The sequence below is a fragment of the Saccopteryx bilineata genome, chromosome 5, assembly GCF_036850765.1.
Source record: "Saccopteryx bilineata isolate mSacBil1 chromosome 5, mSacBil1_pri_phased_curated, whole genome shotgun sequence".
In the NCBI taxonomy this organism is placed as follows: Eukaryota; Metazoa; Chordata; class Mammalia; order Chiroptera; family Emballonuridae; genus Saccopteryx; species Saccopteryx bilineata.
In genome coordinates, this window is record NC_089494.1 from 248,038,784 (window position 1) to 248,051,679 (window position 12,896).

A 12,896-nucleotide genomic window follows, 5' to 3' on the forward strand; every position below is an offset into this window, starting at 1 on the left:
TGCATATTTCTCCAGCCACCGGACCCCCCGGCTCTGCCTTTAATAGCTCCTTCTATCTTTCCTTCCAACAAGTATTTATTGAACAATTACTATGTGGCAGCCACTGTTCTAGGAACTAAAAATACAGCTGTGAGCAACAACATAAAAAACCCAAATCCCTATCTTCATAGTGATTATGTTTTTATGAGGGGACACAGGAAAAATAAGCAAAAGACATTGTAATACACTGTATGTCATCTGGTGTTAAGTGCTATGTAGAAAAATATAATGAAGACCAGAGGAATAATGCACACACACACGTATGTATTGGGAGACGTTTGCTGTGATCACTTAGGGACCTGAGAGTGGTCAGGAAATGAGCTTAGGGTAATGAGATTTTTGGCAGAACAGCTCCCTGGGAGCAGATGGGTAAGACTGGAGTTGAAGACGGGAGACAGAAAAGCGAGAATTGTTAGAGCCATAAGAGTAGATAAGGTCCCTAAGGGCAAGGACATAAAAAAAATAAAAGAGGGGCAAGAATTTATCCTTGGAAACTACAGTGGAGGACAGGGAGATGAGGAGAAATCAACAAAGGTGAATGTGAACGAAAAGGAAGCCAGAAAGGATGAGGTCCTGGAACCCAAGGAGGAGATCAAGGAGAATCAAGGAGAGTCAAGGAGAGGCCTGACTAACAGAATGACCAAACACAGTAAGATGAGAAGTGGGGACGGACCACGGGATTCAGCAATACGAAGTTACTCATGACCTCTGGTAAAGTGATTGAGGAAAAAAGTGTCTGCGGAACGAGTGTTCAAGAGAGAACAGGAGCATGGGAATTGGAAACAATATATATCGATTTTTTTTTTCAGGGACAGAGAGAGAGTCAGAAAGAGGGATAGATTGGAACAGACAGACAGGAACAGAGAGAGATAAGAAGCATCAATCATCAGTTTTTCGTTGTGACACCTTAGTTCATTGATTGCTTTCTCATATGTGTCTTGACCGGGGGAGGGGGGACTACAGCAGACTGAGTGACCCCCTGCTCAAGCCAGATGAGCTTGCGCTCAAGCTGGCGACCTTGGGGTCTCGAACCTGGGTCCTCCACATCCCAGTCCGACACTCCATCCACTGCGCCACCACCTGGCCAGACTATACCGATTTTTTAAAAAGAAGTTTTGCTGAATAAGAAAACAGAAATGGGCAGTAGCTGGAAAGATATAGGATTAAGAACATTTTTGTTTCATTTTATTTTACTTTTGCTTTTCAGATGAGAGGAGTAACAGCATATCGTGTACTGAGACGAACAATCCAAGAGCTAGGGAAACTGACAATGGAAAACCACAATTGCACTGCCTCTGAATACCAAGGGGAGATGAGTTGTAGGGTCCAAATGCAGGAATTGGCTTTATCATAAATACAAGCATGGACAGTTTACCCACAGGAACGGGGAAAACCGTGCATGTGGGTGCAGACACAGGTAGGTGGGGTACCAGTGGTGGTGGGAGAATGTGTGGATACTCTACTGAGAGCTCTTAGTCTTTTCAGAAATAGGACTCAAAGTCATTAGCTGAGAGAGAAGAGGTGAAAGTTTGAAGAGAGAGAAGGTACTAAAAGTCATCTAGGAGAATGAATGAAAGATTGGACTAGGAAATGAAGTAGAACTGCTGGGCAGAACTAAGACTTCTTGAGGTTAGTGGTCATGAATTTAAAGTAAAACTAGTTATTATGACTGCATGCTTGTCTCTAGCCCGTTGCAAAGGCGTGCTACAGCCACAGACTCAGTGGTGAGTTGTACTGAAGCAGGGTTAAGGTTCTGTCAAGTAACTGTTACTAGAAAGTGGGCAAAGGGCAAGGAAGTGGACGTGTGCTACATGGAAGTGATCTGATGCTAGACCATGTTACCGACCTGTCTTTCATATTTGTTCTCTTCTTTATTCACACAGACCTTGCTCTCTGTCACGTGCTCATTGCTAACCTGAACTGCTAGAATGCTCACTGCCATGCTAAGCTAACCTCTCTTTTTTATTTTCATGTTTGTTTGTTTTAAGTGAGAGAAAGGGAGATAGAGCCAGACTGGGATCTACCTGGTAACCCCTGCCTGGGGCTGATTCTTGAATCAACCAAGCTATTTTTAGCAGTTGAGGCTGGCCAGCGGGGACCAACCGAGCTGTCCTCAGCACCCAGGGCCGCATTTGAACCAACTGAGCTACTGGCTGCAGGAGGAGACGAGGAGGGAGAGGAGGGAGAGGGAGGGGAAGAGAAGCAGATGGTTGCTTCTCTTGTGTGCCCTGACCAGGAGTCAAAGCTGGGATGTCCATATGCTGGGCCACTGCTCTATCCACTGAGCTAACTGGCCGGGCCTGTGCTAATCTCTCTTCACCAGTCACAGCACATAGAAGGTTCATGTTTGTTTTGTCTTTCCCATTCTCCTTCTAATTCCTTGCCTTTAAGAACCAGACATTTCTTATAACATTTCTATTCTGAAAGCACCACTAAACCACACTACTCCCAAAATTTATTTGCCATTTAACTGTGTTTATATGGAACATTACAAATTACAGAGCTATCAGAAACATTATCAAATTATAACTATGCATTTGCTTTCCCCCTCATTTTCCACTAAAATGTGAGCTTAATAAACATCTTCTGATGCAGCACCTTCAGTGCCCATATCAAAACAGACACTAAATGGATACATGAATAAAGGATATGTGATTGCTCTGTGTCTTTTTAAAATTCCATTCAATGGCATTAAAATACTTGTGACTATGGCATACTCTAACATGTCAGTACTACAATTAAGCATATACTACACAAGCCAAGCATATGATACAAGATTTGTCACACAACAGAAAGAGTAAATCCCCATGTCTTCTTTTAAGTGTATAGGAATTCTTCCCCATGAATATTTTATATACTTTGGATAAAAAGTTAACTTGTAGGCTGTCATGATGCTTTTAAGCCCTGAATCCTGATAATGACATTCACACCACCCAATTTACTTCCATAGAATAAGGGGCATTTAAAAACTCTCACATAATAAAAGGGTTTCAAGCCCACTAAGTATATTTAAGAATGTCATGAAAGATAAAAACTAACTAAACTTTGGAAGGATAAAAAGTTGAATTATAACAAAACATTTTATCTATAATATTCAGTGTTTTTGCCTATAAAATGTAGGTAACTACCCCGGGTCATTCAGGAGCAATATCTGTGTGTCCTGGTCACACAGGCCCGAATTTTCCTTACAGAGGGATTGCTGAGTTTTCCTCATCTGCATATGGACACAGCAATGCCACATGGCATCTAATACTGTAGTCTCATCACAAACCCAGTAAATGGGTTAGATGAGAACCCATCTAACATGGCCAGAAACATTAGATTCACTCCATTATCACCAACTATTTTCCCACAGAGCAGTTATGTTGTTAGGCAGCTCTGCCAAAGGAAAGTCTGTAATTACTGATAAAAAGGTTTTCTTTTGTCTTATCTCTCTCTGTCACACACACACACACACATGCACACATACACACATACATGCATGAACATATGAATGACTTTTTTTGTATCTTTTTTTCTGAAGTTGGAAATGGGGAGGTAGTCAGACTCCCGCATGCACCCGACCAGGATCCACCAGGCACGCCCACCAGGGGGTGATGCTCTGCCCATCTGGGGTGTCGCTCTGTTGCAACCAGAGCCATTCTAGTGCCTGAGGCAGAGGCCATAGAGCCACCCCAGCACCCAGGCCAACTTTGCTCCAATGGAGCCTCGGCTGCAGGAGGGGAAGAGAGAGACAGAGAGGAAAGAGAGGGGAGAGGTGAAGAAGCAGATGGGCGCTTCTCCTGTGTGCCCCGGCCGGGAATCGAATCCGGGACTCCTGCATGCCAGGTCGTTTCTCTACCACTGAACCAACCGGCCAGGGCCTATGCTGCCATTTCAAAAGTATAATTCTCACTAAATATTTCTTAGCTACGTAAGTTATCAGTAAACTAATATTACTACATAAGTAAAGGATTAACTTTATCTGTATATTCAAAATTTGATTGAGTAGTAAGAATTAAGCACCAGGTTACACAGTGGCTAAATGAGTAAATAAACTTAGTTTTTTGTATTTTCAAACTTTCATTTATTTAAAAACATTTTTTTAAAATTTCTGAACTACTTTTTATCTCCATTTTCAGAGCATCATCTGCTTCTAGATATAAAAATGTTACGGAATAACAAAATTATTGTCTAAGACTGCCAGTGATTAATACCCCTCCCAATCCAAATCATCTAGATTGTTTCCTACAGAAACAAATCTATCAGGTTATAAAAAATACATATATTCAATGGCTTTCAATTACCTATTTCAATTAAAACTTAAATAGCTTGGTGTTTTTTACCAACTTTTAATAATTAGCTTCTTAAAAGAGAATGAGATTTTAAATTTTACTATTTTAAAAAATTAAAAAATTGCATATTTTAAGTTGTTGAAATTCTCTTAAAATGTTTCTAAAGTTATTTCAAATTTTAATTTATAATAAATTTTATAAATTCTTTGGACTTCAGCTTTTAAAATATATGATTAATTTTTTTATATATATTAAGTAAGAGGTGGGGAGGCAGAGACAGACTCCTGCATGTGCCCCAACCAGGATCCACCCGGCACACCCTCTACAGGACGATGCTCTGTTACTCATAGCTATTTTAGCACCCGAGGCCAGGCTATGGAGCCATCCTCAACGCCCAGGGCCAACTTGCTCCAACCATTCAAGCCATGGCTTTGGGAAGAGAAGAGCAAGGGGAGAGTGGAGAAGAAGATGGTCGCTTCTCCTATATGCCCTGACCAGGAATTGAACATGGTACTTCCACGGGGTGGGCCATGTGTGATTAATTAAACTTTCTTGAGAAATTCTTATATAACTCTGTCTTTTTGTTTTTTAAACAGATGCACACACCCATTACCACTACCAAACAGAAGCCTACTAACCTAAACAGCTGGACCTATTACATCAAGCAAAAGTTGCTACTAGATATTTTCTCCATGACATTCATATTGACATTCACACAAATCAAAGTACTAATATATATGTGATCTTTAAAAAAGTCATCTAGGCAATTCTACAAAAGTTACATTCTTTCTCTTTATATTTTTATTTTAGTAGATAACAAGAAGATCTAGGTAAACAATCCAAACATCCAGAGTCTCAGCATATGAAATGATCAAAGGGCAATCATGACACTTCAAACTGATTTCAAAACATTTAATTAGCCCTGGCCGGTTGGCTCAGCGGTAGAGCGTCGGCCTAGCATGTGGAGGACCCGGGTTCGATTGCCGGCCAGGGCACACAGGAGAAGCGCCCATTTGCTTCTCCACCCCCCCCCCCCCGCCGTGCTTTCCTCTCTGTCTCTCTCTTCCCCTCCCGCAGCCAAGGCTCCATTGGAGCAAAAGATGGCCCGGGTGCTGGGGATGGCTCTGTGGCCTCTGCCTCAGGTGCTAGAGTGGCTCTGGTCGCAACATGGCGACGCCCAGGCTGGGCAGAGCATCGCCCCCTGGTGGGCAGAGCGCTGCCCCATGGTGGGCGTGCCGGGTGGATCCCGGTCGGGCGCATGCGGGAGTCTGTCTGACTGTCTCTCCCTGTTTCCAGCTTCAGAAAAATGAAAAAAAAACAAACCAAAAAAAAAACCCCACCACATTTAATTATTTATTTAATACCTTTAACAGAAAGCTATTATGTAAAATTCTTTCTTTAAACATGTTGCTATCGCTTCCATATAAATTTGACACCCAATTTAAGAATTTGTGCTTATACATCTCCTGGTTGTAGCAGATATGACCAAAAGGAAGAGTCCAAACACTCATTTGGGAATGCTTGTTCTCCCACTTAATCCCACACAAGAACAGAAGTTAACCTTATACCAAACTTAGAACATTTAATTTGAGAAAAAATAAACATGGCTTTGATTTCACGAGGATTCAGTTAACAACAGAGCTATCTCCCAAAGCATCCAAGTTAGAGAGCTTAAAACAAGAACATCATATATTTTAATTTTTCAACTTACCTGGTATAAATAATCTTCAAATACAAAATAATAATCATCATTGCTTGCTGTTAACTTCACATCCTATAATTAAAAGTGGAGACTATTGAAAAAAAACCCTAAATAAATATATCTTTAGTACTAAGACATGGTCTAGAAAGAATACTAAAATGATTTTACTACTTTACGTATAATTATAAACTTCTCAATTAAATTTCATCAATGCTCTTAATTTAATTGACTAATATAGTATGTGACATACTATTTGACATCAAATTGCTGATACTTTTTTAGGTTTCATTAGTAATTCCTTAGTATTTATTTCAATTTCATCTTTTTTAACCGAATACTTAGGTATCTTAAAAGCTGGAAAAACAGATATAATCATAACAGAAACAACCACAACCATCTGGCCTCGAATTACTCTTTCATTCTCATCCTCCACTGTTCAGGTCCACATGCTTGCCGTACCCTCAAAATAACAAAAATCTTCCATGCCTTCGTAATTATTCACTTGCAAGTCATCACTTATTACCAAACAAACACACAAATAATACAATGTTTATCGTAAAAACGTCTAAAATCTCATCAGTAAGAAAACATACAATGTAAAAATATGAGAACTACAAAGAAATATTGAAGAAATCCCTGAAAATATTGATCAGTCTACAAAATTCAACTAAGCTGTTGAGCAAAGCACTAAAAAGGAGAGGTTGAAGTGAGTTGTGGATGAGCTGGAGGTAGTTGAATGTGTGCTAAGTCTGGAAAGACTTAAACACACAAATTAAGCAAAAAGAAAGGGGCCAGTTCTGTATCAGAAGACGATATGGGCAGAGGTAGATCTCATGCATTCTCAACAGGGATGATGTTGTCTCTAAGGGCGTGAGAATTGGTTCTTGGGTGCCAAAAATTTTACACATTACAGTGGTTTGTGGACCTCCAAAGTGTTATCTCTATCCAACAAAATCTTTTCTTTGGCATTTAATTTTTATATAGGGGGTTATAAAAAGGAAAAGGTGGGAAAACACTGGTATAGAATGTCAGATCATAGTACGTGATGGAAAACTGCAGATGATGTGGATAAAGTGCAAGTCTGTGAAAAAAAAATACCATCCAGAGAGAACCATTTAATAATTCGGCTTAAAAGGGGCTTGATGATGTTTTATATTTAGTATTCCCTTGTTCCATTCATTCCTTTCACTATTAAAATAATTGATATTGTTTTCAGCTAAATTAAAAATGAATCTTTGCCAAAGTGAGTTGTTATGAAACTTCAAATAATATTTTAAATGCTCATTCCCTCAAGAATGACTTTAATAATGTTTGGAGTTGTTCCAACAAAATCAGCAGAGTTCAACTAACACAAACTAGGAGTAATCAGAGACAGATTTCTTCCTAAAAATACTCATGTTGTGGACAGTCAGGACTGACTCTGCCAAAACTCATATTCAATTCTTCAGATACAAATTATTTACCTCATCCTCACAGCACATTTTCTTTACTGATTCAAACTGAGCATTATGGTGGCAGTAGAGAGAACTCTCATGCTAGCACTCCTTGATTTTCTGAACTTCGCTTGTGAGTTTTCTCTTATTTGAGTAGGGAAGAGGTTGAAGATCTTAAAGCCAAAAGATCTCTCACGCTGTTGCTAAAATAACTGCCTGAGCACAATCATACCCTCAGAGTTAACAGTAGTACCTGTGATTCAAATCTATGTAAAAACTGTGAGAGGCAAGACTTTTCATCAAGACTGTTATCTTCTTAACTCTGTTCATCTCTGATCCCTGTAGAGTACACGGTGGTTAAAAGTATGGTTCAGAAGTCACATTGCCCAAATCCAATCTTGACTTTGCTGCTTAATATGTACATTTAAATTTCTTTAATCTTTCTTTACCTCTGTTCCCTCATCTACAAAATGCTAGAAATAATAGTACTTCCTGGTTTGTTACAGCATGTGTCAATATGTGGCTGGTGAGTAAGGGAATGATGTCAGTATAAGATGGAAACTGTGTTGGTTCTTATGCAATTTCTCTTTAAAAAAGGGAAGCCAAACTAGCAGGAGTAGATTATAATCAGAAAAGGACAAGCATGATCCCTACAACTGTCCTTAAGGAAATGAAAACTGAATGTCCGCGCTGGGTGCTCCCTCCGCAGAAGGGCCCCCAGCCTAGTGCATCTCTTTGCGGCTCTACTTCCTTTCATGCTCGCGGTAGCAGCAGCCCCTGCAGCTCGGTCTACCACTGCCAGCGTCATTATTTTAGCATTTCTACTTTATTATTTTTTGTACATTTTTAATAGCTCCTTCAGGAGCAGCCTGCCTGAGCTATACAATTCATTTCCCAAGTTACCAGTTATTAGCTTTGTCAGCACTCTGGTTACAAATTGCAAAAGCTACCCCAACTCTATTTTTCTAGTAAGTTCTACTGTTTTTAATGCCTGATTTCATAGAGTGCAAGTTTTTTACCAGGAAAAAAAACCCATTTATCGTTTATAGACTACATGCTGGCATCGGCTACTCTCAAGGAAGCTGTCAGGATCACAGGACAACGATGTAAGCTGTTTGGAGCACTGTACAGCACACAGTAAGCAGTCATTAAATGCTTGCATTGCCATGTTCTCCCAGACAAATCTTCAGTTCCTCAATGTATGATCTTCTCTCTCCCATTTCTGAGGCCTGAAATAATATACTCTTCTCCTCTATCTAACAAGTTCTAAATTTAAAATCCCAGTGTTTTAAATAGCGTAATTATTCATCCAGAACCAGTTGTATACGATGTCATGTTTACAGCATCTATATCTCAACTTTATACCAGATATCTGAAGACAAAAATGCAATGTATACTTGTCCTAACACCTAAGACGTGCTTACCCATATGTCTAGATACTAAAACAATTATAAGTAAAAAGTTATTTCAATAGAAGAGAATAAATAAGTAGATCCTAAAGAATGAGATAAATAAGATAAAAATATCATATTTTGATATTTCTTTCAGTTGCTTTTTTAGTTTGTGTAATAAACATGAATCTATAAGGATAAGAAATACTTATAATTTTCTTAATCAAAAATAGACCAGGAAAGGATCATGAAGACAGCTTTAAAGGGAAAGAAGATAACACTTGATGGAGATTGCAACTTTTGAAGGTCAACCTTAACTTTATAAGTATAATGATCACTGAAAATTATTTTTCAGTGTTAATATGTATTATCATACCTATTACAGGCCCTGAATGATAGAGAGTCTCAAAAAAATTTTAATGATAATGAGATGAAAAACTATGAAAACATTTACTTACTTTATAAATTAGACTGTCCACCAAAAGGTCATGTTGTATCACATTGGTCTTAAGCTGCTCATAATACAAGATATCCTAGAGTTAGAAGTAAAACAAAGAAATTAAAGGTCAATCAATCACATTTATAAAGTCAGCTTCAAACTTTAATAAATGATCATCATTAATAGTATTATAAACATTAAGAGGATAGTAACTTAATTTTATTCATAACCAGACATTTTCCATGTCTGGCCAATACGAGATGCTCAATAAATATATCTAATACTGTCACTTAGGATAAGATCTGGAAAATGAAGGGTATTTGATCAATATTTATTAAATTGATTAACTATAATTTAACTTGAATAACAAATACAGAATTTATTAACTAATTACAAGGTGCCAGGAACTGTTTTACACACTATATGAATTAAGTCATTTAATTCCATTCCAACAAAATAAAATAGTTCAGTGATTATTATTCTTATTTATATTTGAGAAACTGAGGCCCAGAGAAAAAAGTACCTTGCTGTTCCAGGCCTCAAAAGTAGAAAGATTTGATCTCAGGAAACCTGGCCCTGGAACCTATACAAAATCCAGAAGAACTACTCTACACTACCTTTCAATACCTCAATTATTATAAAATAAAACATTTACAGTAAACATACTAAATCATCCCTGGTAGCAAAAGCAATCACATATCATATGATAAAAATGAGGGGGTTTTTTATATTTAAACATGGTCCCATAATACTTTAAATCTGATTAATTCTCTACAGTGATAAGATTAGGCTAATGTTTAATCTATTAGAGAATAAGAAATAGAAGAGAGGGAAGGTAGAAAGGAGAGAAAAGGGGAGGAAAAGAAAAGGAAAGAAGAAGGGAGGGAAGGAAAAAGGGAGTAATAATGACTTGAGAATGTAATCCAGTTAAACATCAGGTTAGAGGTGATGTCAGAGAAATGGCATCTTGAGGAGTGCTCCCGATACCCCTCCCTGAAACTTCAACAAATTCAACAACTAGAGACAGAAAAACAATCTCAGGAGCATCTGAAATACACATACATCAAACAAAGGTACGATTGGGTGAAAAGGTGGCTGAATATATAACCCACTCTGAAGGAAATAATTCAGAGAACGGAGTATTCCGCTTTCCTCACTGACCTGAGCAAGGGCTGCTTTCACTTGGAACTGAGAGAAAGTGAGGGCTGGGGGCACGGAAAAAGCTGGGCTAGGGAAGAGACATTCAAGCCAAGGAGAGAGTGTGCCCACAGCTCAGCCCACACGGAGCTAACGCCAGCAGCAGACCCCGGCAGAGGTGGGCAAGCAGTGGGCTGGGTCAGAGACTGTCAGTAGTGACCCTCTGTGTGGGCTGTGACCAGAGTTTCTGAATAATCCGGCTTCCCAAACAACAGCACGTGGGAAGTACACGAAAGCCAGCTTCCCTACACCTGGACCTGTCTGGGTGCAGTGCCTTCATCAGCCATACAGGCTAACAAAGCACACTCCTGGGGAAGAAAACTGCGAAAGTGGTGGGGGAAGGGTGCGCAGGCAGCTTGCAGACAGCCTCTGGAGAGCAGACCTGCAGAGTGCTGAGGCATACTAGACATGCCAGGAGGCTCATAAAAAGACACCTGAAAGGCAATCGCCTCCCAGCCCTGCCTGATTACACTGGCGGCTCTGGCTGGCAAAGCCTTACCCAGAGCCATGCATTGAGTGGGGATAGAGGAAGGATTTGGCAGCTCTTAGAGCCTCTTGCTCTCCAGGCAGTGGCTAGGGCAACTTCACAACTGGGTCTCAGACTGCTGGTTCAGGAAGGAGAGATTTGGGGAGAGGCCCTGGGAAAACAAACTCTCCCACTGTCGGAGCCTGCAAATGCTAACAAGCCCCGCCTACCAATGGGACTGAGGCCTAGTTTATGTCATCATCATAGCGACACAACAGCAAATCTCTGCCTAAGAGTACCACAGTGGCAGAATCTGGGGTACAGCGCCACCAGCCAAAAGAAAGAAAGAGAGAAGAAAGAAAAAGGAAGAAGATAACTTCTCAAAACCACAGTCTTTACAATTTTCCATTATTTTTCTTATTTTTCTTCTTATTATTATTATTTTTGGTATTTTTCTGAAGCTGGAAACAGGGAGAGACAGTCAGACAGACTCCCGCATGCGCCCGACCAGGACCCACCCGGCACGCCCACCAGGGGTAACGCTCTGCCCACCAGGGGGCAATGCTCTTCCCCTCCAGGGTGTCGCTCTGTCGCAACCAGAGCCACTCTAGCACCTGGGGCAGAGGCCGAGGAGCCATCCCCAGTGCCCAGGCCATCTTTGCTCCAATGGAGCCTTGGCTGCGGGAGGGGAAGAGAGAGACAGAGAGGAAGGAGAGGGGGAGGGGTGGAGAAGCAGATGGGCACTTCTCCTGTGTGCCCTGGCCGGGAATCGAACCTGAGACTTCTGCACGCCAGGCCGATGCTCTACCACTGAGACAACCGGCCAGGGCTTTCTTATATTTTTTATCCTTTTTTTTTCCTTCCTCCTTGGTCATTTTATCCTCTTTCTGTTTTATTCTTTTCTTTTTATTTTGAACATTACTACCCATAGGTGTTATATTTTCCATTCTTTTTTATTTCTATGAGTGTTAAATTCCAAAAAACTCAATTTTTTTCTCTCTTTGTTTCTTTTCTCTTTCACTTTTTCTCTCATTCAAATCTCACCTACAAACAAGTTATTTTATTCTGGATTCAAATTTTTTCTTTGTGACATTTTGTGTGCTTTTTACTTCGCTCTTTATCTCTTTAGCATTTCCCCCAACTCCAGCTCTCCATTCTATAGTTTTTGTGCCACTTAATACCATAGAATTTTCATTTGTATTTTTTTTCTCTTTTTCTTTTCTCTTACACTATTTCTCCATTCAACCATCATTTAAAAACAAATCATTTTATTCTTGATCCAAATTTTTTCCTTGTGGCATTTTTTGGATTCTTTCCTCATTTTTTGCCTCTTTGTCACTCCCCCAACCCAGGCCCTCTTTCTACGTATTTTTGTTCCACTCAGCACAATAGAATTTTCAATTTTTCATTGTATTTTTTCAAAAAATATTTTTTATCAACTCTTATTAGTGTTATTAACAATACTACTCTCAAATGCCATTAAAGAAAAAGAAATCAAATATCATGGATACAAAAGACAGTGATGTAGCTCAGATAGATAAAGAAAAATCTATAGAAAAAAATTTCAATAGCTTAGAAACCTTGAAGTTAAATGAGAGAGAATTTAAAATTGAAGTCTTAAAAATACTCAAGGATATACAAGAAAGCACAGAAAGGAAATTTAGGGAGCTTAAAAAACAATTCAATGAACAGAAACAATACTTCACCAAGGAAATTGAAACTATGAAAATGAATCAAACAGAGATGTAAAACTCAATTCATGAACTGAAAAATGAGGTAACAAGCTTAGCCAATAGAACAGGCCAGATAGAGGAGAGAATTAGTGACATAGAAGACAGGCAACTAGAGGTACTACAGAGAGAAGAGGAGAGAGACTCACAAATTTAAAAAAATGAGATAATCCTACAGGAATTGTCTGACTCCATCAGAAAGAGCAACATAAGAATAATGGGTAT

General features: G+C 39.4%; 1 protein-coding gene across 3 annotated transcripts in view; it reads right to left on the reverse strand.

Annotated features, from left to right (window-relative positions):
• The window catches only part of TBC1D19 (TBC1 domain family member 19), a 132,639-nt gene that overhangs the window by 46,910 nt on the left and 72,833 nt on the right, over nucleotides 1-12,896 (reverse strand). For all 3 annotated transcript variants that reach the window (XM_066280451.1, XM_066280450.1, XM_066280449.1), the window contains 2 exons: nucleotides 9,298-9,372; nucleotides 6,025-6,087 (listed from right to left, as the gene is read on the reverse strand). In XM_066280451.1, the coding sequence (XP_066136548.1) occupies nucleotides 6,025-6,087; nucleotides 9,298-9,372 (138 nt within the window). The remainder of the gene's footprint in view (nucleotides 1-6,024; nucleotides 6,088-9,297; nucleotides 9,373-12,896) is intronic.